The sequence below is a fragment of the Azolla caroliniana genome, unplaced genomic scaffold (assembly GCF_043228905.1).
Source record: "Azolla caroliniana isolate FFs.n. ecotype wild unplaced genomic scaffold, voAzoCaro1.0.p SCAF_10, whole genome shotgun sequence".
NCBI lineage: Eukaryota > Viridiplantae > Streptophyta > Polypodiopsida > Salviniales > Salviniaceae > Azolla > Azolla caroliniana.
The window spans coordinates 20684866-20711285 of record NW_028230445.1 but is presented as its reverse complement, the minus strand read 5'-3'; the positions used below and the strand labels follow the sequence as shown (position 1 = coordinate 20711285).

At 36.8% G+C, this 26420-nt stretch overlaps 3 protein-coding genes across 4 annotated transcripts; 1 reads left to right on the top strand and 2 right to left on the bottom strand.

Moving 5' to 3' along the window:
* Positions 1–2807: 2807 nt before the first annotated feature.
* Positions 2808–7307, bottom strand: TIM (triosephosphate isomerase). Its single transcript, XM_087326139.1, has 9 exons — positions 7092–7307; positions 6244–6270; positions 5682–5751; positions 5462–5585; positions 4777–4861; positions 4519–4651; positions 3916–4089; positions 3606–3688; positions 2808–3185 (listed from the first exon to the last, which is right to left on the bottom strand). The coding sequence occupies exons 1-9, from the start codon at positions 7293–7295 to the stop codon at positions 3129–3131; spliced, it is 957 nt and encodes a 318-aa protein (XP_087182265.1). The 5' UTR covers positions 7296–7307; the 3' UTR covers positions 2808–3128.
* Positions 7308–10240: 2933 nt separating this feature from the next.
* LOC147859505 (uncharacterized) lies at positions 10241–13784 on the bottom strand. Of its 2 annotated transcripts, none has more exons than XM_087325810.1 (2): positions 13501–13784; positions 10241–11852 (listed from the first exon to the last, which is right to left on the bottom strand). In XM_087325810.1, exon 2 carries the CDS (start codon positions 11794–11796, stop codon positions 10525–10527), a length of 1272 nt encoding a protein of 423 aa, XP_087181936.1. In that variant the 5' UTR covers positions 11797–11852; positions 13501–13784; the 3' UTR covers positions 10241–10524. The 2 variants fall into 2 exon arrangements, with proteins under 2 accessions (XP_087181936.1, XP_087181935.1); XM_087325809.1 differs by having other exon boundaries at positions 10241–11824; positions 13501–13783.
* A 4929-nt stretch (positions 13785–18713) lies between these two features.
* BLI (protein BLISTER) lies at positions 18714–26097 on the top strand. The gene is made up of 13 exons (XM_087325652.1): positions 18714–19467; positions 20636–21179; positions 21360–21742; positions 22073–22192; positions 22319–22384; positions 22683–22793; positions 23000–23076; positions 23705–23772; positions 24008–24118; positions 24283–24464; positions 24673–24741; positions 24840–24989; positions 25457–26097. Exons 1-13 carry the CDS (start codon positions 19387–19389, stop codon positions 25535–25537), a joined length of 2043 nt encoding a protein of 680 aa, XP_087181778.1. The 5' UTR covers positions 18714–19386; the 3' UTR covers positions 25538–26097.
* Positions 26098–26420: the final 323 nt, after the last annotated feature.

Genomic DNA, 26420 nt, shown 5'->3' with positions numbered 1-26420 from the left:
TTTGGTGGGAATGGTGGTGGGGTGGGAGTACATACATACATACATACATACATACATACATACATACATACATACATACATTCATACATACATACATACTTGGCTCTCTCTTTTCTCTTTCAACCTCAACATACACATATTAGGGTTTTTCTTTATGTGTGCTTGTGGTCGATCACCTCGTGGAGGTAAGCCATTGCCATTGCCATTGCCTCTAGCTCCATGTGCCAATCAAGCCATTGCCCCCTCCTTCCATAGCTTCCCCCACGTTCATCAAATGCTAATGAGCCTTGCGTTTATTCGTGTCGAGATGTGTGTGTGTGTGTGTGTGTGTGTGCGCGCGTTAGAGAGATAGAGACAAATACAGACACAGCTGCCATGGATCCCCTCTTCGTAGCTCAATTAAAGCTTGGATTTGAATGCCCCGATCGATCGAATAGTTTGTTAAGACAAGAGGGACCGATTCTCTCTCGTCATGTCAAGGGTAGTAGTTAGTCATAGTTTTCACAAATGGTGGAGGCATTGTGTGTGTATTTGTGACTTATATCGTTCGCCCCTTGCATCTCATCTAGGTGTGAGGGCTTTGCAACACATTAGAAACCAACATAGCTAAGTTAAGCCTAGATTTACATGCATTGGCTCGATCATCCTTTGAAGGTCGTGATCATCAACGTGAATAAATTTGGGGCAATCGATCTTGCACACAATTTAACGAATATGCCGTCAATGATGCATTGAGATACTTTTTGCTTAGAACAAAAGTATGTTGCGTGCTAGGCAAAATAGGAAAAAAAAAAGAGAGACTAAGTTATTTGCAACATATCATAATGTAGGTACAAATAAATGAAGCCATCATTTTTTTTGTTGATTTGTAACATAAAAGGGAGGTGTGTAGATCTACATGTTTTCATAGCTTTTCAAGTCCACACATCCAAGGGAAACTAGAAATTGCAAAAATAGCCTCCAATAAATAAGCCCTAGATTGATTGATGCCGACAAAGCCTTCTTCAAGAAATCTTTTTGGATAACCTTGGTGATATGTAGCACATAAAAGCTCCACAACAGTGAAGAGCTAAGCTATGCATATGGAAAATATTGAGGCGCACGTGTAGTCCTAAAACTTGGACTCCATTGCTGACTGAGTCTCTCAAAGCATGTAGCTCACTACTAGATTCCCAAAAAGCAGTGCTTGCTACATCCATGATTTCATTGTCGTATCCCTTGTGTTTCGTGCACACTCGAAAGGAAATGAAATTTAAACCCATGATATTACGAGAAGATGGTATGTTCATTTAGGAAACCAATGTCTTAAGCCATTTAGCAAATTTGTTTGATGCGGAGAATTCATCGAGCAATGTTTCTTTACATTAAACAATGGATTTTTTTACTCCAATACTAAAACTCTTGGTTATTCATATTGTTGTTAATATTATACATGACATTGACATGATATCAAAGCCAGCTACTAAAGTAGATGTGTGATTCTTCCATTTTATTTTATTTGTTTTGTTTAAGTCATGCATTACTATACCAATATGATGCTCATGATACAAAAATAAGACTTTTTGGTAATATGACCAATTTGTTGGTTTTATATTTCTCCTTAAAAGTTGTCTCTCATCCCCTCAATGCACAAGCTCCGGAAAAGACAAATAGGCGGTGTCACAATGTTTTAAATTGCACATGTCTTAGGATTTACTTGTTGTGCACTTTATCACATTTGTCAATAAACTGTTTTCTTTATGATAGTAAGTGAAATCCAAGGGTTCTCTATGAAATTTAAAATAACTCGTCCATGAGAGAAAGATAGTGTTGTGAATGTTCATTTCGTAACTCCTTATTGCAACATGCAAAGATATTAAAATTGTCTTCCCTGGGAGCAACAATTTTGGTGCTAAGTAATGCCACATCTACATAAAACACCAAAAACTCTTCATTTAGTGGGTTTGCAACCTTGCACATCATCGAGAACACTTTTCTTGGGAGATTATAGGAGTTTGGCTTTTCCAACTTCTCTATGATTGGCCATCAATCTTACAACCATGTGGGGTGAGGAAGGGTCCTAGTCTCCCATTTGGATAAGAGGTCTGCAATACAGCAAGTCTAAAGTATGACTTGGATTGGAAGACAATATTTGTACTCTTTTGCTTAATTGTGCATTCACTGTCCAAGGACCAATTTAAAGCAAAACTTTAAGAATATTAAGGGCTACACCATGTTTGATACATTGTCTCTCCTCATACTAAAAAAATAATCCAATAAAGGGATGTAAATCATGCAGATTTAACTTAAAACAGCACACAAGAAACATGAAGCATATATTATTCTGTAAGTCATTAAAAAAGCAGACATTAACAACTTTATTTATAGGGTGGGTACATGATATGATCATGAGGATGCCCACAAAAAGTATGTCATCTAGCAATTACATCGTGTGTGACTCCACTATAAAAAATAGTGAAAAAAAATGGATCCACCTTCTAAATCTCAGAGTCTCATTAGACAAACTGTAACATCAAATTTTACATCACTTAGAAAAATGACAAATTTGGTTAAAAGGAAGCTTTCATCCATGATATTAAGAAAGGCACCAATGCAATGTCATCAAGAAACCAAGGCCAGAAAAGTTCACCGAAAGGAAATTTCTTGATACAAGAGCTGAAAAGTTTTGAACATGTTATTTAAGTAGTTATTGATATGCATAACTCGCATAATACTAGACATTTACATAAACACCCTTTTCCCCTACTTGAAAGAAAAAAGGTACTGTAGATACTACTATACAAGAACCAAAGAATCAGTTCGCACTATCATGAATTTATTTATTTTTAAATCTCAAGAGTAAATAGTAACATATTTAGTGGTTTTTAGAAACCAGTAAATGTTAAGAGTTTTCTCGGCTCCACTATTGAAGTCACACCCAAATGGGAACAATCTCTCACACAAAATACATGAGTAATTTTGAGAAGTTGACAAAAAGCACTGCAAAATCTAACTCATTGGCTTTTATTATTACAAAAACTTAGCAAAAGTATCCATGCTAATAATGAGTGAGTTCTTTTACTTCCAAGCAATCCCGTTATTCTGAGTTCTCTCATATTATACTTAACAGAAGTCTATGGCAAAATCTCTCACGCCTCTGCCTTTTTAAAGGTGACAGAGTTGCAAATAGTTGCAAATTCAGGACCCTGAATGCCAAGAAAACCCAAAATATGCTTTCATGTTATGTTATTATCAAAATCACGTCATTACATTATCATTTTTTAAAGAGAAATTTACCAATCCTACCACTACTAAAGAGAAATCTATCAATACTACCACTATGATTATGAGATTTTACATAAACACCTTTCTAACCTATTAATGCATTAGATTTTATCTAAAGTTATTTTCATTCAGAATGAACAGTTGATTCAACACTAGTTTGGTTCTAAATTAATCTCTTCAGAAGAGATGGTACAATTAAGGTCAGCAAATTCTGTTAATTTTACACTAATTAATTTTATAAAGAAGTTCTTATCTAGTCATTTTCAAAATAATAGATGGCTTTTCAGTAAATTCCCTTAATTATTTAATTTAATTTTCCTAAATACTTCTGGCCCACTAACCTTCAATGAAGCTCCTCCAACAAGAAATCCATCTATATCCTCTTTCTTAGCTAATTCACCAGAGTTGGCTCCATTGACAGAACCTTCAAGCAAAAGGTAAGTGTCTCAGATGAGTAAAGTTTGTTTCCAAGTCATGGTTGAAACACTTGTGTCTCATGATGAAATGATGTATATCCTATCAGGAAAGAAAATTTATCTCTGCTCTATTCAGCAAAGAAAATTCTGCACCATCAATTATCATGAAACAAGTTCTCAGGGTGAAATGATGTATACTAGAAAATAAAAAGGGAATTAAGTAAATATTGCTTACCACCATAGATGATGCGAATCTCTGAGGCCACTTGAGGTGATACATTTTTGTTAATCCATTCTCGAATGGCTGCATGTACTTCCTGAGCTTGCTCTGGCGTTGCTACTTTACCAGTACCAATAGCCCACACAGGTTCATATGCGATGACTATATCTTTCCAGCTTGGAACCTCATCTGCCAAAAACATAAATATAAAAGAGTTTGACATACATTCGCATCAGAAGCATATTTCCAACATATGTTCATGTGAAATAACAACATCGTTCCAGCTCAGAACCTTGTATACACAAGCAAGAAACCAAAAATGTAAAAAATAAAAAGTTTAAATTTTACAAAAATGTAAATGAGTTCCCCATGTTTTGTTTACATCAATTTTGAAATACGATTCCATGTTTCATGTTTATTTCCACAATTTCTCTAAGTAGCCCTTGTTAACCCGTGAAACAGAGAATAAGTTGACTGTACAATTGCCCACCCAACAGGTTGACCAAGGGCATTTGGGGAGATAACAAAAAGTTAAGGCATTTCAGGAAATAAATCATTATAGAGCTTCATAAGAAACAGAATTTTAACAAAAATGAACTTAAGGAATCAGTTTCCTACCAGCAAATGCTTTCAATTGACGAAAGCAAACATCAAATGTATTCCCAGCTTCTCTCTCTTCAAGCTTTTCTCCTATGCAAGCAATAACTTTCAAATTTTGCCCCAAAGCATAAGCAGCCTTCTTTCCTGTGAACTGCAATGCAAAACATTACAGAAATACTTTATAAAATATATTCCAGTATGAAAAGATTGCTTATACCTTTCACTTCAAAATAAACGTTATTTTCAATAGTAAAAGGATCCTTCTTATGAAGATACCTCATCTGACTCCCCAATGACATGTCGTCGTTCTGAATGCCCCAGAATCACCCACTTACACCCGATATCCTTCAGTTGTTCAACACTAAAAACACATGAATTGCAGAGTTTAATGTATCGGTACCCATGGTTGAAACTGGTTCATCATGACTTTTAGAGCTACATCCACCCAATTTGAGTAGGCTTTCAGAAATTTTCTAATAGTTTTTCGTATTTTAATAAGTTTTATATTCTTTTAAGAATCTGGACATTCATGAATATTAATTAGTTCAAGGGCATTAAACAATCAGAGTACCACTCTTTATTTGGGGAAAGTGCAATTTTCTATTTCAAATCATTTTTATCATTTGTGAGACTACAATTTAGGAACATTTATGTAATCAACATAACACACACACGCAGATATGTGTGTGTGTGATTGGGTGAGCATGTGCATGCATGTGGGTGGGTGAGTGTGGGTGTTGGGGGTAGAGGGGGGAGTGAGTGTGTGTGCATGCATGTATGTATGTATGTTCATCATGCCTTCAGATTGCTATTGTATATTAACCACATTTACAAGCATTTATCAATTTAAAATAGTGTATCCCATATTTAAGTTCACTGTGCCTTCATATTGTTATTGTATATTAACCATGTTCACAAGCATTTGTCAATTTAAAATATTGTATCCCATATTTAAGTCCACCTGATTTCTCCAGTGAAAGCTCCACCTTTGCCCACCCATGAGTTTTGGGCAGAAATCTGAATAGGTGCCGTAAGTGATTCTTTGACTTGGGTAATGTAAACAAATGGAGGGGAAACAATAATATCTGTGTAGGAAAGAAATAATATCAAGTGGTGCAAACTAGGGTACTTACTACTAAGCATCTATAGAACAGATCAAAATAGTACGATATATTACTCACCAACATTATCTTCATATTTTGCCGCATTCAAATCACTGACCAACTTTGAAATTGAGTCTTGTGTGCCATTCTGCAAAAAACAGTTATCTTTCTCTATCTATCAATCTCCCCATTTCCCTCTTTTACCATTATCTATGTCCCTCACCATCTTCCTTTCTTTCTCTCCGTCATCATCTCTCTTCATCGTTTGTTCCTCTCACCATCCCTCTCTCCCATAGATCGTATTTAGACATTAGGTAGTAGGTTGCCTCACTTTATTTTAGATGCAAGTGGATGTTCTGTTCTAGTTTGTGGTTACTAAATTGGGACTGCTAAATATTTGATTAAATGGAATCACTTCATATTATTGAATGCATGACAATGATGAGTACAAGTTAACGATTACAATGTATGTGGATATTATAATGCACAACTTGACAATTGTTCATCGTCATTTATTTTAGACTTAAAATTTCTTGCAAAACATTATTTTTATAACTTTCTCCCACCGTCTTCTCTATTACAATTTATATTGATATCTAGATTATGGAACCTGTTAAGAGATAGGGATGTGAATACATACACACTTCCAGTTGCCACCAACGAAAAACTGCAGAAACAAGGAAAAAGAGAAACTTTGTTAGTGTGATTATGCCAAAGTTGACCAAATTCAAAAGAAGGTCGGAGAGGATCGAGAGGATCGAGAATAGGGAATTCTTTCTGGAAACAACTCTGAAATTCTCCTGAGTTTCTCTTTAATTTTCCTAAATACCCTTGTTCAACCCATTCCTGAGCAAGTTTACATACCATTTCAGTAAAATCAAAAGGTCAGCTCATCCCGTTTCTCCCTCTGGTGGGCTGACCAAGGCCATTGCAGAAACGACGAAAATTGAGGGGCAATCAGGGAATGAAAGAGTAGGAATTTTCCCATTCTCTTTTTTCAGTCAAGCAGACTGAACAATTATACAAAAAAAAAAACGTCTTGGCACAAATGAAAGCCTTCATCGAGTACAGCAAAAGACCTCTCCATACAAAAAAAAAATCATTGACACTCTTTGACTGAGATAAAGAAAGCTTTGCCATTTAGAGTAGAAGAAGTCTCACGTTGAAAAAATTTCATCCAGATTTCTTTGCATGAGATAACTACCAAGCTACGAAGATGTTAACATGTGAATGAAATGCATAGATTATGAGCACCATGGGCCTCTTCGCACGCATGAAGAACGTTCATAAAAGGTCCTCCTCACCCAGAAAAACCATAAGAGGACGAAAACAAACTAAAGATCTCTTGGTTTGAAACATGACGAACGTTCACAAAAGAGGATACAGAGTATATATATTTTCGTTTCCTCACCCAGAAAATCATAAAGATCGTAGAAATGGTAAGGTCAGAAACGCCATAAACGTGAAAAAAGGAGTATATATACAGACCTTTCCAGTGCCAGCCATGGAGACCACGCCTCTTGGGGAAGGAGAAGAAGGAGATCCAGAGCTCACGAGACGTTGTCGCAGATCTGCGAAAGAAGAAGGGGCGGAGGAGGAGGAAGAAGTAGAAGAAGGCCATCCATGGCAACAACTGCGCAGGCCACAGAATTGAGAGGACGCGTTGGTTGAGAAGGTGCGGGAGATGGCCATGGCCGTGGAGGACTGTGGTGAAGGAGAAGGAGAAGGAGAAGCAGACAAAGAGACAGACAGACAGACAGACAGAAGAAGAAGAAGAAGAAGAAGAAGAAGCAGCAGCTATGGAAGAAGAAGCTATGGAAGAAGAATCTCAGAGATTTAGAATGGGCTTTTGGCCCCCCGCCTCTCTCTCTAGGCGCCTTCATTTTTTATATATTCTTCTCTCTAGATCCGTATTTTTTTATTCGTTTAGTTTTATTTACCTTATTTTCTTTTTTTATTTGCCTTATTTTCTTTTTCTTTTGTTTTACTGCTTATTTTCAATATTTCTTATTTTTATTTATTTTGCTTCATTTTTCCCTTCTTTTTATGTATTTATATTTACTTATTTTAGTTATTTTACTTTATTTTGTTTTGTATATACAGTATTTATTTTACCTAATCATTTATTTATTTAGTTATTATTTTACTTACTTATTGATTTGCTTATTTATTTTACTTATTTATTTATTTATTACTTATTTATGGATTTGTTTACAATTTATGCTACTTATTTATTCATTTAGCTATTTTTACTTATTTCTTTCTTTCTTTGACTTTTTTATTTATTTATTTTCCTTCTTTTTTTTACTCTCCATGTATGTACTGTATGTATGTATGACGAATACAAGCGCGACACTCATGCATGCACTTCCTCCTTTTTCCTTTTTCCTTTGGCTTTTGTTTGTTCGTAGAAACCCAACCAAATCCAACGTCCATTTTCCTCATGTTGCCCGCCCAATCACTTGCCACGAGGCCACACCACAAGTGCCACCTGACTTGTGAGTCTCAACGGACCATGTGATGAAGAGACAACACCCAGCGGAGCCCTTCGTCACTTAACTTGCTTGTTGAATGGAGAACATGGCATTATTATATGCTTTGGAACAACATGCTGGCCGTACGAGGTTTTCGCCAATTCGATATCACTTAATTAGCCAAATGCAAACGGATATGGCAAGATTTCATCGGAGCGACATCTTCTTTTCTAGCGACATAAACCTCAATGTGATGTAAAAACAATACAAAAATGTACAAACTTAGCAAGCGATCAAAAGCACTGAATGCAAAGGTGAAATGTGTGTGTAGAGATTTCGGCAAACTGAAAGCAATCTTAAAGCCATTGTTGTTTGAGAGGGGACTTAAGGGAACAAATTGAGCACTAGGCAACTACCAAGATACAACACGATTTTAGGTTACATAAATAATCCAATGTCACCAAAAATTAGCATCCTCTGACGACTCATGAGGAGGAGGTGTTTTGGTGATTTTTGCTAGAGAGAACTCTTGTGCCCTTGAACCAAGGAGATGTGAGTAGCAAGTAGCATTTAAATGCCATGAGTTGATTGTGCATTAATCTACGTGTAAGGGAGACGATTTTATGGGCATGACCATAAATTATCTCGTGGTAAGTTTGTATCGTAGTATTCTATACACATGAATAAAGTGTGAGGGATTAATTGAGAGTGTAAAGAAGGGAGGGGAATACTTTTAATCCTAGGAATTGAGACAACCCATAAGGACCAAGTGTGAACTTGCCTGGGGGCCTTAGGTTTGGCTATAAAAATATGAGGCCTAGCAACCCTCATTACACACATCATTAACTATATCAAGACTTTGATCGTGTGGTGAAGAGACTCTTGTAGCGATCGCACCAATACCAGGTACGACTCGATGCCACAACGGTGGTATAGGACACCAATCGAGGCTCGAGCCCGTCTTGATCCCTTCGCTCAGGGGTGGTCAAGTGGATCGACAACCTTCTTTCTCTCTCTTCTCTTTATAACTATCTTATACTTCCTTGTCTTATGCTTACATTAGGAGTAAGCTCTAACAGACGAGGTGGTGTCCCAATGCAAGCCACAAGGTATAAGTTATTAACAATGTGGAGCCTAGGCTTTGGGCATGAAGTTGCAAATCACATGTCATGCATTTGGCAATCGGTTGCTCCTTCCTTCTTCATTGGTTGCTCCCTACCTCTTATTGTTCCCTCTTTGTAACTCCTCATGGAGAAGTGCTCCTCACTCTTTCCTCTCTTTCTCTTTCCACTCTTTCCTCGTAGAGAAGGCCAACCTAATTTTATGAACCTAAAAACGCCAAGCTTTTCTTTATTTCCTCAAATACCCTTGTTCAACACCCTTAAAGAGATAAAAATGGATATATTTGACCACATGGCTACTATTGTATCACATGTATGATATAATAGATAAAAAAAGGGATTAATTGGTCATATAATTACACAATTTGCACATTTTAAGGTTGTTTAGGGTTTGACCAATGAATTGAAGGCATTTAGGGCTTTGAAAATATAACACTCCCAAGCTCGTTTTTTATTTCCTCACATTTGCATAGAGTGGGTATTTTTTAAGTAAAAGAAACAAGGTCATTACTATCTTGGCGCACTACCTTTAGAGACCAAATCCCATAAATTTGCAATGTACTGATAATGCTGAAAAGGTAATATGCCAAAGAAAACATTGACAACAAGCATTAACTAAAAATTATAGAAGTATGTTTAGAACAATTTTGTGGTATGAAAGCTGAATCCATTGTCTTCGTAATCCTAATAATTGAGGAATATTTGGAGTTAGCAGCAATAGGCGCTCATTGAGATTTGACACAAATTCAGAAAGATGTGATTGCAGGAAAGATGTCATACAAACATCATAAACTTGAAATTGTGAAGGATTTTTTATAGACAAAGGGGGCAAGGGTCACGCCACTTTGAAGTAGGAGAGAGCTCAATTCAGTAGTGATGCTTGGCTCTTCCGTCATAGTATGAAATGGTGAATCTAAGTATTCTAATCACTAATAATATGTATACATCCATGTAAATGAAGGAGATATTTTAACCAAAAGGCAACACTATCTAATCATTAGCTCAAAATGGAGGCATACCAAATTTTGCTAGCTTCCACAACTCCAAATATTCTTCACAATTGTGTATATTTGAATTGTAGTTCACATTGATCACTGTTAAACAGGGTAGAAATATTAGCACAGGAATCTATACATGCACTTAAAAGTGTTCAGATGAAACATAAAACACTCTTTTCTAATATCAAAGAGGAATTGAAACTAGAATTCAAAAAACTATCCATTTAAAGTATTGGCATGTAAATTAGTAGGTGTATCTATCCACTTGTTACACATCGATTACAAAGGTGACTCTTATGTGAGGTTTGAGATATGTTTTTCGTTGTCATCACTTGATGGTGACATATCTATTGGTGCCATGTTTTGCCCAAAAATCCTTCAAATCAATTGGTTGAGAAAGGTCTACACCCTCTTGAGCAAGTCTTCGAACTAACTTTTGAAATGCTCCTGCACTCATTTTCCTTCCCGGTAATCTGTACCCTTTCTTTAACGGGTTCATAGGGAGGGGATGCTCAGACAATGTGGTTGTGCAGCAAGCAGATTGCCACCCACCATTTCCCCATCGATAACAAGGTTGAAAAGTACCTGTGCATGAACAATGAGGTATTGGTGTGTTGATAACATACTCTACTTCCTTCATTTCCTCCATATCCAAATGCATCTCATTCTTCTGGGCTGGCACCTGTGCTATTTCTTGCCCATGATAAGGAGCAACCGGTAATATAAGAGGTGTCATCACATTCTCTTGCATTCGCGCACCATTTTCATCACGTTTTTTCTTCAGATCCAGCTTTGACACATCATTGCCTGTTGTCTTCCTATCCCTCTTTGTCTTCGGAGTTTCTTTCTTCCGCGACTTACCATTCGGTTGTTCTTGGTGCTGCTGCTGCTGTTGTGGCTGTGGCTGTGGCTGTGACTGTGTCTGTGTCTGTGTCTGTGTCTGTGGCTGTGGCTGTGGCTGTGACCGTGGCTGTGGCTGTGGCTGTGGCTGTGACCGTGGTTGTGGCTGTGGCTGTGGCTGTGGCTGTTGCTGTTGCTGTTGCTGATGCTGTTGCCGTTGCTGATGCTGCTGCTGTTGTTGCTGTTGGTGGTGGTGATGGGGATGTTGTTGATGGTGATGTTGCTGTTGTGGTTGCTGAATCGGATGCAATTTCCCAGAATTATTAATGAATCCAAGCATTGAAGATTCATTCCCGAAAGGATGAGTTTCATCAACACCAAAAGGAACATTAGGAAGACTCATTTGTAGCATTGTGGCAGCATCTCTCCCTTTGATGTGCTCTGGCTGTCTTTTATATTGATTCCATCCAAGGGCTCTATGATGACCTCTTGCGGCTTCCAAGGCGGCTATGGCATTCTCTCTCTCTATTATTGCAGCATCTCTCTCAGCAACTGCAATATCTCTCTGAATATAAGCTGAATCTCTCTCAGTTAAGGCTGATTTTTTCTCTGCCAGTGCATTGTCTCTTTCTACAATGGCAGCATCTCTCTCTGCCATCACTTGCATTAGTCGAATTGTCGCATATTCTTTGAGAGCCGCATGTTCTGCTTGCTCTGGTGCAACAATGCAACGCAAACCCATTCTTCCATCATTCTCCATCCACAACTATGCTTTCTCGAGTATTTACCTTAGGCATCAAAAAAATTTCATCGACACTGCAATGTGAGAGACAATTGTGATTTACTTAGTCTGATTTTATACCCCGAAACAAATGAGAGTGGAAAAACAGAAAATTTTCAAAGAAAAATCTAAGATACTGGTTAGCCCAAAGCAATCTATGAGTAACAAAGCTTTCTCCATCCCATCAGCAAGCCTAGCTAGCAAAATGCAAGATTATTTTCATGTGGGGAGACCTCTTAGGAACAAAATTTTCAGCTTAATTGTCCAACATATCAGTAATGAAAAGGTATTACTTTGACTTCAATGGTCGCAATGCAGAAAAAAACAATGCAAAACAGATTCTTCCTAAGCCAAAGTTAGCAAAACCAGTTAAAGCAAAGTGATCCATGAGTTCTAAAGACTTCTCAATTCAAATCACTAAGGATACATTGCAGAATGCATAAACTTCGACACTGGACTCAAGGGGAATAAAATTTCTGCTTAGTTAATAGTCCAAAGCCACAGTAATACAACATATTGCAAACTCTGTTGACAGGAAATAGAAAAGAAAACTGTGCAAAACAGATGCTATCTGAGGCAAAATCCAAAATAATCAAGACAATTCATGAGAAATTGAGACTTTTCCATAAGTCTAGAAAGCCCGAACACATGAATTTTGACAAGCAACAAAGGCCCCCTAGGTACAAATATTTCTGCATACAGTCCAGAGCCTCAGTAAAACAACACATTCACAAGTAAATGGACATTGGAGACTTCTCCATCCCATTGCAAAGCCTAAAAAGAAATATGCACGAGCTTTGAAACATTGGGGAAGCCTCTAGGGAGAAATTTTGCCTACTTAATGGAGACTCTGCATCTGATTGCTATGCCATCTTGTTATTTCTTTCTTGCTCTTTTCTCCAAAACTAATATCACTACTCTTTGATAATACTGATCCTATATCTCTCCACCTCTCATTCCCCTTTCTCTATCGCATTTATCTTCGATTTATTTTTAATTTAAGTTTTCCCTTCTGTCACTTGACATTTTTCTCTTCTATGAGCTAGGTTTGCACATCATTAAAACACTCAACATTAATGAATGACTGTTGATATGCATAAAGAGGCTCTATGTTTAATAATACAAAGCCTCAGTAACGCAACATATCCACAAGCAATGGAAACATGTCCTCAGTAATGCAGCAAACCAAAATGCATGGATTTTGAGATGTCAGGAAAGTCTCAACTCTGCAAAGATCAATTTTTTTCTCCCAATAACCAAAATTCACGTAAATGCTAAGCAATGGATATCTCTCTATCTCAGCACTAGGCATACAGAGCAAAATGTATGAATTTTCATTTTTCTATGAGATATATTTTTTGCTGTTTTTACAGCGCAAATCCTCATTCACGCACACGCACTCACTGTATATACATACATACTCTGACTTCAATTCTAAAACACAAAGAAAAAAAACTTTTAGTTGAAAAGGGCTAGATAGATCTCCCTTCAATTTAAGATAATCGGTGAAAATAGAAAAAATAAAAGAAACTTCACTCTCTATTCAAGCTATGAAAATAGCAAGTAAACAAAAAGAAAGAAAACCTCCATTTCAACTCTGAAACATAAAGCAGAACCTGAAAACCCACAGAAAGAAATGAGTAGAGAAGAAGAAGTATTCTGTAGCTAAGAATTTAGGGCTACCTGAAACGAAATTGAGACGCCTGGGGAGGTCTTTGCAGGGATCCGGAACCCAACTCTGCTGCTAATATTTCACTTGCAGAGGTCCGATGCGACTCATTGAGCGGATCTAGCGACTGAAGGAAGGAACTCAGCAGCAGCAGCGAGACTGGAAGATGTAAGAAATCACAGTGGCACTCTCTCTCTCTCTCTCTCTCTCTCTCTCTCTCTCTCTCTCTCTCTCTCTCTCTCTCTCTCTCTCTCTCTGTTTCAATGGGTTTGTCTGTCTGTCTGTCTGTCTGTCCCCCCTCCCCTGTCTTTCTCTTTCTCTTTCTCTCTCTTCTCTTCCCCCCTTTGACTCTTTTAATCCCTGAAGATATGAAGCCTTTTTAGGTCTCTTCTCCCCTGTTCCTCCCAACCCCACACACACAAAACAAAAAAACACGCACACTTTCACAATACATACATATGTATCATCATATGTATGTATGTAATAATGTACCTATAACAAAGAGAAGACCCCCAAAAAACAAAAGAAGAGCCCCCCTATTACCTCTTCTACCACACCACACCACCCCACACTTGGCCTGAAGCACCCATCAGACAGCTCGTTTTCCAGATCCTTCGACGACAAAAAGAATGGGGGTTGAGAACTGCTGAATAGCTTGGTTTGCCTGCACCGTACAGTTCTTCCTTTGACTTTCGGTCAATTCCCCATTACTGTAAACGTGGCGGAAACTACCTGCGGTTAATTGCCGACACAGAACAAACATTTCGATGATAGAATGTCGGTTTAGTTTCCACAGGCTACCGAAGCCTCTTTTCTGTACGCCTTCACTCGCTCATCACAATGGCTCTCTCTATCCTTCCCACCCGCCTTGTATCTCGAATTCTAATCAGCTATGTTACAAGCTCCTACGCACGAAGAGAGAGTACATTTTGACTTTGTGCGGCCTCAAGGCGAGCAACATGCTATGACTCCACGCACATTTAGAGCATATATTCGGCCCGAATGACACCGTGTACGTGATGAGCTTGTAGAACTTCCTTGGGGCTAGGTTGTATGTACGTATAAGGTCAACGATGATAGGGTTGACATTACGGAACCTAAGAAAAAAACTACGATAGAACCCATTATTAAATCTATACTAATATTGTAATGGTATCTAGCGTGAATTCCATACCCCGGTCATTGATTCATTAGTTGTACTTGGCAATACGAAATGAAGCTTTGTGGATAGTACCAATGTACCTTTCTAGGCAAAACCAAGTGTTTTAATCATTGTCTCCACAAATATGGATGGTGTGGTGCATCCTACCCCCCTAATGCAGGCTAACTAGCTATATGTTGGAACTTTATCACGGACATTCCTGATGCATATAGGAAAACCTCGTGGAACAAGTGATACTTTCCCCACGTGGGAAATCCTCAACTTTGTTAGATGTTTAGAGCCTTACATGTGCAATAGTTGATTGCATTCAATATGGCAAAGGGGGAATGGCCCTTTGCCACATGGAAGGCATTTTTCATCCCCCAATTATGTTGATGGTTAGTATCTCTCGCATGCACAAAGCTCCTACCATTGAATGACATTTTCCTATGAGGTAGTATTGATATCAGTCAATTGAATTGATGACCATTATACATGGATCAATTGTATTTGAAACATATTGTCATTCTTCTGATTTGTTTTCATGCTTTTACACATAGTTTATTCATAAATACATGGTCATAAAAGATTTAATGATCTTTAGCGCATGTTAACGAATCAATATTAGTTCATGATTGCAGAACGAAGATGGTGAAAAATGACACGTTCTAAAGAAATTTACAACTTCAATTGTACGTAGATGATATTGCATTATGTTTTTATGGGCACCATGATCAATCGAGACGATGATTTATCATAGGATGGTGGTGGTTCAAGTCTATCTTTATCCATGGTTAACCTGTCATAATGTACAAGTGATCACGATGAACATACATGTCACAAAAACAGTGACATTGAAGCACAAATACATTATGGATGATAGGAAAAACCTACTTTGTTGAGGATATGTTGTGATGGGAAAGGAGAAGAATGTGCAAGACAACAAACATTTGATGTAACATAGAAGACATCGATCTAAATACCCACATACGAGGAGTGTGGAAGGTAGAGGCAAACAACCATATTCCATTTTGAAGCCCAATTTTGTGAATGGGTCTAGTTAAGAATGGCCCTTGCTTGGATTTGGAAAGGGTACGTGTATTGTGCCACAAATAGGTGTGCACATGTACAAACAATATGCTAATGGCTTTGTACATTGCATGCTAAAAAGTAGGTTGGCATTGGATGACATAAATGTGTTATGGTGAAAGGTGTGCCTAATACCTATTCAATTTTGGCCGAAATGTATTTCACAATGACTAAAATTCGAAGGTTTCGAATATAAAAAAGATCAAGTTCTTAAATATTATTCGGACAACTAGTTCTACATCAAACATGGTGTGTGGGTGTGCACAAGATGGTCACACTATTTTTGGGCTTAACTTACCTTGAATTATAGATTAATCAATGTAAACTCGCGCATGAGAGGGGTGCACGCTTGTGAGTTGGAACCAAACATTTCATCGTTTGCTTGTGAGAGAAAAAGATGTATTCAATATTTTTTATTCAAAACCTAGCTTTCCTATAAATATATTCACTTTTTGTGCATTTTTGTGTTGTAAACGTTACCGAACAATTATCCTTAAATTGTCAACTTGAATTTATAAAAGTTGAAGCGGCGCCAACCCCTTGAAGCAAGTTTTATGTAAAATATTATTATATATTACATACATATGAGTATTCTCGATGAACGTAATTGTGCAAGTTTTAAGTTTGATTTAAATGAGATGATATATTGTCGTGCTGATTATGTTTGGATTGATCTTCATGACGTGTGATCAAAGATATTAGCATACTTGTTTGCTTCTCCTTCTAGTGGTCGTTGGATCAAAGTTCCTAGAGGTTCTTGGATCTACTCGAGGGCTCATTAGTAGTCATAATGAGGTTACCACATCATTGTCTGACAATGCTCGACGGATGGAAATAGTACACTATTTGATATGTCAATTCAAAAAATAGTTGAAAGAAATAGAAATCCAGTCACAAATACAAGATTCGAAGAAATGCATGTTGGATTTAGCTATGGGCACATGTAGAATTTACATATATTCTCCCTTCTGGAGGACAATTTGTGACATTTAAGACAATGTGCCAAGGAGAAGGGTTAAATGTCAAGATCATGCGGGCCATACAAGAAGTTTGGGAGGGGGGGGGAAGGGAAAGCATTGGTCTAGAGCCATGTTTGGAGATTCTAGCAAGTTTTCAAATTGTGAGGGGTGCCTTCAAAAAAGACAAGTGATGAAATCAAAGATCTGGGAAGACCTCCAAGGCAAGGGTTAGTACACTCAGAAAAGCAAGAGAGACATCATTCAAAGGTTAGCCCCTTCTTCATTTCTTGATTAGTAATTAGCTTGATTTATATGCATAATTAGCACATACATTAGAGAGAGAGAGAAAGTAAGAAAGAAAGATATATTAACGTCTTCTAAGGCCAAAATTGGCCCATGAGACAGTTGGTTTACAACAAAAATGAGTGTTTATCCAATCATCAAAACTAAAATAAAAGAAAATAGCTTAAGCTAAAAGAGGTCTAGTAGTGTACAAAACTTTGCACTAAGCCTAATTTCATTTCCACCAAAGTCTCTCAAAAAGAAGTGGGAGGTCAAAGGTATTTGGTGTGGGTGTGACCCATGGTCCCAGTGTATAGAGTGCCCCCGCCATGGCTTCTAGGCGATGTAGCTCACGTTCCCTTATTTTCTTTATTGCTTCGACATCTCGTCGTGTTGCTTTGAAACCTGACATCCGAGGGCGTTTGGTTATTCTTTGATTTTCTGCTTCATCAAGGAAAAGCCTGAGTGGTGCAGGTGTGTTGACATTCATTGTCTCCCCATGTTCTTGAAAAACTTCATTTGTTACATGTTGGTAAACATTAACAACATTATTATCAACGTTTTGTAACTTATTCTCTCTGTGTTGTTTCAATTCTAAGATGTATCTGCCTAATTTCTTTATATCTAGTGTATCGAATAGTTTAGGGAGGGTAGTTTGCCCCAATGAATGTTGCTCAGTTGGTAAGGTTGCCCAATGGAGACTAGGTGGTCATGGGTTCAACCCCTACATTCCATGGTGGCATGTAGTGAATTAAGAGATATGTATGGAGTATATAATAGAGAGGTGAGTAAAATTGGGTTTTGAACCCAAGACATAGTGACTTGTAGGGTAACAACTTACCAATAGGGCAAGCTAATTACAATAAAAGAGAAAGAGAGAGTTTGTGTCTCATGCGAAGGATAACATTTTTGGTGGATGGGCAACAATACAGTATTTAAAAGATAAAAAGTAACAACAGAAACAACAAATAAATAATGTATTAGATAGAAAAACAGAAAAGCAGAAACAAATGAGCAAAGGGCAACAATATAATAAACAAAAATAAAGACAAAAAAAAAACAAAAAAAAAAGCAAGAAAAAGGAAAAGAAAAAGAAAAAAGAACGAGAAAAAAGAAAAAAGAAAAAAGAAAAAAGAAAAAGCACGAGAAAAAGCAAAAGAAAAAGAAAAAGCAACCGAAAAAGAAAAAGAAAAAGGAAAAAGGAAAAAGGAAAAAAAGATGCAAAAAATAAATAAAATGAAAACAAAATGAAATTGGAAATTTCAAATAACAATGGAAATAAGAATGAAATAGAAATGGAAATCGTTGCCATTTTTCTTAAGAATAAGAGAGTCGATCAAAAAAATAAATATGAACTTATTTTACATATTGTATAATTTTCCATTAGAGCTTGTGTCTCTGCTTTCTGTCTGTGCAGAGCAGAAGAAACAGACGAAGACCGACAGACAGACAGACAGAAGATTGATGGAAGGAAGAAGCGAGAGATAAATAGATAGATATATTAGAGAGAGAGAGAGAGGGTGGAAGAAGCCGAACAGCAGAATCGCCCCTTCCCCCGCCTTCTCCTTTTCTTCTCATAAAATAACAAAGAAGGGAAATTTGCCTCATCAGGAAGAAGCAAATTATTAAACCCTAACAGATCAAATTCCTCCTCTTCTTCGTCTTCGAAACAGTATATTTCTTGCTATTACCTATTATCATCATCAGAACTAAAGAAAGAAAAGCAAGAGGGTGAGCGCAAAGCCTAGCAGATGAATGTTTCGTCTTCGTCTTCTTCTCCTTCCTCAAAACAGGAGATTTATTGCTATTATCACCATCAGGAAATAAAGAAAGTCTTTCCTCGGAGGTTGCTTAGCTAAATCTTTCATCCGAAAAAACCGAGAAATCTACCCCCCCCTGCAGATCGATATTTTCTTCTTCTTCAAAAGGTAATCAGATCTCTACTGTTGTCTTCGTCACTGGATAAGAAAAGAGCGAGATCTCAACACTACGGGATCAGTATTTTCCTACAAAAGTAGGTTGTTTCTTGGAAAGAGCGGGAGACCTGAATCACCGCTCAGTTTCGCTTCTTGTTATCCAAAAAGAAAAAAAAACGAATCGGGAAAGCACTTGCTATCATTGCGATCAGAAAGAAGCAATATCAAACCCAAACAGATCAATCTTTCTCTTATGTTCTTTTGGAAGCATCAACATTGTTTCGGTTACCGGAATTTGTGAGGAGAGAACCACAGGACTGGAAATCATTTGATAATGTCTATGAGATCATCAAAACCTAGCAGATCAATATTTCCATTGCTTTATTAGAAATTTTCTGCACTTAATTCTGAGGCTTGAGATGAAGAGGAGAGGACTTAAGTGCTATTCATTTTGATTCGTCACTTTCTTTCTCGGAGGGAAAAGCATGCTGATGTGCATATCAGAGCACATATATGGCAATGGAAGAAGTGCCAAGAGATTCACTATCGAAAGTCTCCAAGAAGCAGAAGCAACTCGATGCCGGACGTCTGAAGGTCCATATAAAAGATCTCATCTCAAAATACATGTATTTGCAATGTTTCCTTTTTTATTGGAGAGAAGACTCCTCAAAGTTACTTATCACGTTCCTCATTTTACAACATATGGATTAACAATGCTATTTTTTCTTGTTAGAGAGAAGCCTGTGAACTTTCAAATCAAAGATCTCACCTTAGACCATATAGATTTGCAATAACTATTTTTGTCTTTTCAGAGAGAAGATGACTCAAAATGCGTAACAAAAATCTCTCCTTAGAACGTCTAGAATTGTAGTATTTTTTGCTTGTAGAGGAGAGTTCTGGAGGTGTCTATCAAAATCTCATCTTTGAACCAGTTGTGGGAAAAGGGTCTTTCTTATACACAAAAAATATTGTCCTATATTTCATGCATTTAAAACTAATTAGCCAGCTCATAGATTAAGATTTCCTGAATGTGGCTTGGAATGTTTGGATAGATTTCCTTCTCTCAGCGAGAAGATAGCTCAAAGATACATATGAAAAACCTTAGAACATAGCAGTGTTTTCTTTTTATCTCAGAGAGAAGTGGCATCAAAAGTATGTATCAAATATCTTGTCTTAGAAGATATATATTTCAGTATTTTGTTTCTTATAAGTGAGAATGGTCAAAGATCTCGTATTGGAATTCATAGTTTTGAAAGGTTTCTTTTTGTCTTCTGAGTGAGAAGGTGCCTCAAGGTACATATCAAAGATCTCACCGCTGAGTACATAGTTTTGTCATGTTCTTTATGGTTGGTTATAAATCTTGAGATCTTCAAGGTTCAAACATTTTTCTCGTAGAATGCAGAATGGTGAGGGTTTCATGGGGGCGTTGGAAGTGGCAACAGTTTCATAACTTTTCTTGGTTTGATGCATGTTTTTGATATTTCTTGAAGCTAAACCAATAAAGCAATTACAGAATTTAATTCCCATGTAGCTCTTTATATCATATTCATTCTGAAACATCTATGAAATCTATTTGCTGGTTTTTTCATTAACTGATTGCAAGTATGGATTCAATTAATCCACATCAGCATTTGAAATTTATCCTACTATCCTCATTTCATCATATCTTGTCATTTTTGAAGGTCTCATGACTGAAGTGGTATTATAATGCTGTTTACCATGCATTTGGACTTAATTTGCTTTAAATTATTTTTCTTGACAGTTAGAGGAATTTAGGAAGAAAAAAGCAGAAGAGAAGAGAAATAAGGATAAGGGTAAGCCACTGGAGAAAATAATAAACAAATTGCCTGCAAAGGATATTGTTGCCAATGGTTCAAAACATGACTCTACACATGAGGGCAATGTGACAAGTAAAATCTCGACCATATTGCCTCATGATAATCATGGATTTTTAGATGCAAATTTTCAAATTAACAATGCTGAGCACGGAGAGAATAAGCTTGAAGAGACGGTGGGAAGTTATGTACGTACAACAGATGCATCAGATTCTATCAATGCTGTCCTCAGGAGTTCCAATAATGCCTCAGAGCCTATTGAATCTTTTCGCCAACCTTCCAGTAATGAATCTCAGAATACCTCTGAATTCATTGAGAAGTCTTCAATCTATGGCAACACATCTATACACGAACCATCTGCATGGGCAAGAGGATTTGAGAAAGCTAAGTCGATTCCGGACATGAAAGATCTCATTGGAAGTGGACGTGTACTTGATGTTCAAAATGAATCTTTATTTGATAGGAGTCGAGGTAACTCCAGCAGTCGATGACACATCTAAATCTTTCCTTGTTTTCTCCTCAACCTTAGCTACGTCAAAACAACAGTTAATCCGTGACTTAACAATTAACCTTTTTGTGATCTTTTTTAGGATGTCGCTTGCTCACTCTTTCTTCTTTCTTGAGAGTATTTCTGATGTTAAATTTCTATAGGCATTCCAATTCTGAAGGAGAAGGAAACAGGCAGCATGAATATCCCATGGGATAGAAAAGATCAGCTGAGGTCTCCGTTTCAATCTAGGCACAAGCCAGATGGCATGAAATCTGAATCCTCTGAACATCTCCAGTCTCTCGCTGCAAAATCAAACATACCATTGTCATTCCCCTATAGGTCACCTCTCGAACCGCCGATGCTTAAAAATCATATATCCCCTCTTGATCAAAGATCAGACACTTCTTCACATTCTTCGCATGATCTCTCATCTTCGTTTGTCTCATTGGATAGAGAAAGAATTGATCACTTTGGCAAGAATATGAATAAGTTTGAAAAAAGTCAAGTGTCTTCACATAATGATGACTTTGCTGCTTTGGAACAGGTAATACAAAGATTAATTAAAGGGAAGACTTAGAAATACATGTAACCTTTGCTTCATGTTCCTGAATGCCCCTGAATTTTTCTAGATCCTCAAATGCCCTTGATCAATCCACCAAAGAGAGAAACGTGGGATGAATCAACCAAATAATTGCCTTAATAGTAAATACCACATATAATTTCTTAGGGGCATTTTGGGAATAAAGGAGAACATGGGTATTTCAGAGTTTTTCCCATTAACTCATTACCTATTTCTATATTTTGATATTAGTCTCTAAGTGAATGAGTTGGAGTATTCTGTTGACTCTGGTTTTGCTTCCTTTGGGAAATGCAGCATATTGATGAATTGACCCAGGAAAAGTACTTATTGCAGAGGACATTGGATGCACAAAAATCACTATCAGAGTCTTTATCACAGCAAAACACTGCACTTACAGAAGACTTTAATTATCAGGTTCTATGAAACATCCTAATGTCGTTATATCTATGTTTCGGATTAAATTGTCATTAATTGAAGTGAAGTAATGAAAAACATGGTTGAGCAGAGTTTTTCCCTTAATTTAACCTGATATTCTGGCAGGCTACTGTCATTAATGAGCTGCGAGAAGATCTAGAGAAGAAAAGAGAGGAACTTGCAGCCCAGTCGGTAAGATAGTAAGACAAATTGAAAGCAAATAGTCTGAACCAGTATCTTGTATATTGTATTTGCTACTATGCCCATATAATTAACATAAATTGAATCTATTTTGATTCACATGCAAAATTCCTGCATCTCGCTCAAGGTGTGAATCTATAAATTAGCAAATTAGTCTTAACGGTTGGTGGATAGCTTAGTTGATTTATGCAAAGGATGTAGGGAATATGTGTTCATTTTCTATGTTGATGTCCCTAATTTCATCTGATGTATTCTGAGGCCATAATTTGCATTGTTAATGCTGATCCAGTCAGTCCTAAGCAGCTTAATGATTGAAAGGGAAAAGGCTCAACAAGAGAACAATTCTGCACTAGAACGATCTCAGATTCTTGCAGGAGAGGTGATTAGTCTTGAAGAAAAGGTGAAACCCTAAGTGACTTATGCTAAATTTAAACGATCCTCAAAACTGTGATGTATGATTAAATCTGAGAATGTTCATATAATAGCCCAGAGTGATGAAATTTGCCAAAAGACATCTGTATATGTTCAAGTTTCATTCACATCACCAAAGGGTCATCTCTGGTGATTTGGAAGATGGAACTAACCTTGAATTTTGGAAATCACTAGGTACTGAAGCTTCGTTCAAGTGAGTTGAAATTGCAAAGAGAACTTGAGTCCTTGAAATCAGAAAATGGATCTTACAGGTAGGCAGACATTGAAAATCTATTGGCACTGCAACATTTCTTTACTGTGTTTTCTAGTACTAATAAATCTGCATGACATGCAGAGGTTAATTGAATTGTGATCAGATTTGCTTTGTGTTGCAAGTAGTGACCATTAATATAACGTTAAAAATTGATTGATTTACCTTTTTGATTATTTTTACAAAGCCTACAGCCATATAGGGCACTGATGATGTCAACAGGACTTTAGGATCGTTTTGAGCATGCCATGTGTGGTGAATTTGATGATCTTTCATGTATCAGCTCTTTCAGTAAAATTGGATAAGACAGTACGTCCCTTGGTTAGGTCATAGAAAGGTTTAAGGATTTTGCATATGCTGCAGGTTGTAAATATATATTTGATGTTTTTTTTCTCTATTATAGGTCTTTTGCCACTGGGATATTTTGCATAGGTTGAGAATTTTTGTCTCAGGAGATTTTGGTCCAAATCTAGTTGCTCATGCGCTGCTTAGAAGTTTATATAATACTTAGAATCACTTCCCATGACAAAATTTTGTTGATGCTGTTTCCCTTCTTTCGTTTTTTTGATAGTAATAAAATTATGTGCTACTATTTCACATGGTTGCCTCCTGGTTCTTATTTTTCTCAGGGGACAGTCAGCAGCTCTGGAAAAGGATAGACAAAACCTGAGATCTATGTTAGAGGCTTTGCAAGAAGGTATTATATGGATGCTTATTTATTAATTAGTGTTGATGGATATTTATATCTATTTCCCCATATATAGAGATTTGTGATACTGATTCATATTTCCTAGAGATTGGCCGTATTCCTTGATTGAATTCAATCTGTAATCTGCTTAACTGCTATCGATTAACATATATGGAAATGTCTGGCAAATAAAAATTTCAGAAACATGTTTCATAATGAAGGAGAAAATTTTCTATCTTTGTAGATAAGAAGTTATTGCAAGCCCACCTACAACAAAACCTGGTTAACGATGGCTCTAAAACTACTGTAGTGGAACGAAGAGAAACAAGAGAAGTCTCAACTTCCACCGATTTTGGTATGGTATAGTTATTTGTAGGTTTACAAGTTGTTGCCGCTGACGATTACTTATCTGCTCACATATATTCATAGCGTGCGCTCATGCAATTCTTAATTTGTTCATTGCTGGATGCCGATGTCTAATGTTTTTTTGCCAATCTATGATGATACCACTGATTGTAGAAACAAACGAATTATCAAACATAAACAGTTTACAACCACATGGGGATATGCATAATATATCAACCTCAATGGTGATACCCTCCCAACACCATCAATTGGGGTACAACATGATGTCTACAGGAGCAACTCTCTCTTCTGATGAGACCAGATTGATCAACAACATTGACTTACTCATCACAGAGGTAAAAATGCTTACTTATCTCCAACTAGAATGTGTTTCTGATGGTTCACTGCGCATGAAATGTCTGAAAAGATAATTTAAGAAGTTATGATACCTGCATGGAAGAGAGTTACATCAAAAGCATTCTCAAAGTAGAGGTGCCTTGTAGATAGTTTAGCATTCTCAAAGTAAAGTCAGAAATAATTTGCAAATGTATTTTATGGATTCAGCTGGTCACAGAAAAAGAGTCTTTGCTGGAAATGCTCAGAAAACAATTCTCGGAAGTCTCTGAGCTGCAGGTGATAAACTGAGTGCCATCTTGTTTCTTATCTCAAACTTTGAAACAGAGCTCACATCCCTCATTTTGGGACATTCGGTTCTTTTATTATCTTTTCAGATATTGAATACAGAACTATCGAAGAAGCTTGAATTGCAAACACAACGATTAGAGCTTGTTGTCACTCAGAATATGGCGAATGGAGTGAGTGGAGATGTGACAAATTTAAATGAAGCACAAGAAGCGTATTTTGTAGATGAAGGAGATGAGGTATGTATTATCTGTTTCTAAGTAGTCTGAAATGTTACTATCAAAAAGTTATCTTGTAAATGGTTATGCACATTTATTTTTTGATAAGTTGTTTCTGTAACGTTCAGTGAATTCAACATAATGATTTGTCCCCTAGACATTAGTGTACCTCAAATGTGCTTTGTGTATTTTCTCTACTCTAGTCTTGAATAACCCTAAGAACCTGGATTTCTAATTTGTTTATTTTCTGCACACAAGTCAAATCTATACGAAATTTACCAGAATACACTTGTTTCTTGTGAAATTCCCATTTCCCTTCATTTTCCCTTCTACAATTTCTTTACAAAATCTGTTAAATTCGTTTGGGATGATTGTTGATGGAGTAGAGGAAAGAGTAGTATTTGAGAATTTCAGAAAGTGGCTCTAACACAAATGTATCTATTAAAGATGTCTAAGTGTCTTATCTTGTACTGCAAATATTTGTCCAGGTTGTGGAGCGTGTACTTGGATGGATCATGCGACTCTTCCCAGGAGGGTCGTCAAGAAGACGGACCAGCAAGTTATTATGATGATATGCTTAATTACACAGAAATATTTGAGGATTATATTCAAATACTCTCGATTTACTAGGTGTTTTCGTAAAGGCCAACAACAATGGCTGTTTCAACTAGATCTTTGCAGAAGGCCACTTGTTAGATCCTTTGCAAATCTTACCATTGCCATCAGCAATCTTTCAACAATCGAAATACAGCATTTCTCCACAATTCTTTATAGTTTTGATTACAAGACACAATAACTGATGCTTGCCGAAGAAAGAGTCAATGAAGTAAACCAAAAACTTGATTCATAGCAAAGGCTGTGAAGCTATCAGGTTGCATGTGCACAAATGTGACGCATATCTCCATCAGCCATATTTATTGGTGAGGATATAAAATTCGTGACAAATCGATAGAAATGCAAGAGGCTGACAGCAATATAATAGTTTCATTTGACTAGTTGTTTCGAACATCGAGTTTAAAGTAAAGCTCTCAGGCCAGATTTGTATTATTAATTTCATCATGCGGCTTGTTCTTTTATTGAGTAGAAAAATGTTTGTAACATTTTTGCATAATGTATTTTTATTATTCAATGTGGTTGTTGAGTAGGTGATTCTGTGATATCTGTAATTTCAATTGCTTGTTCTTTTATTAGTAGAAAAATGTTGTAACATTTTTGCATAACGTATTTTTATTGAGTAGGTGATTCTCTGATATTTGTAATTTCAATTGCGGAATATGGTGTAAATGAATGAAATAAAGTAAAACATGCATAAAAAAGTAAAACAGCTCCAAGGTACTTGCAACGGTGATAAGCAGTAGATGTGTTGTGTTGCAAGTTAATCATTTACCTTGGAAAGTGGGCCGTTGCATGGAGTGTTTTATGCCTTCTACATTTTTCTATATGCTGATAGTT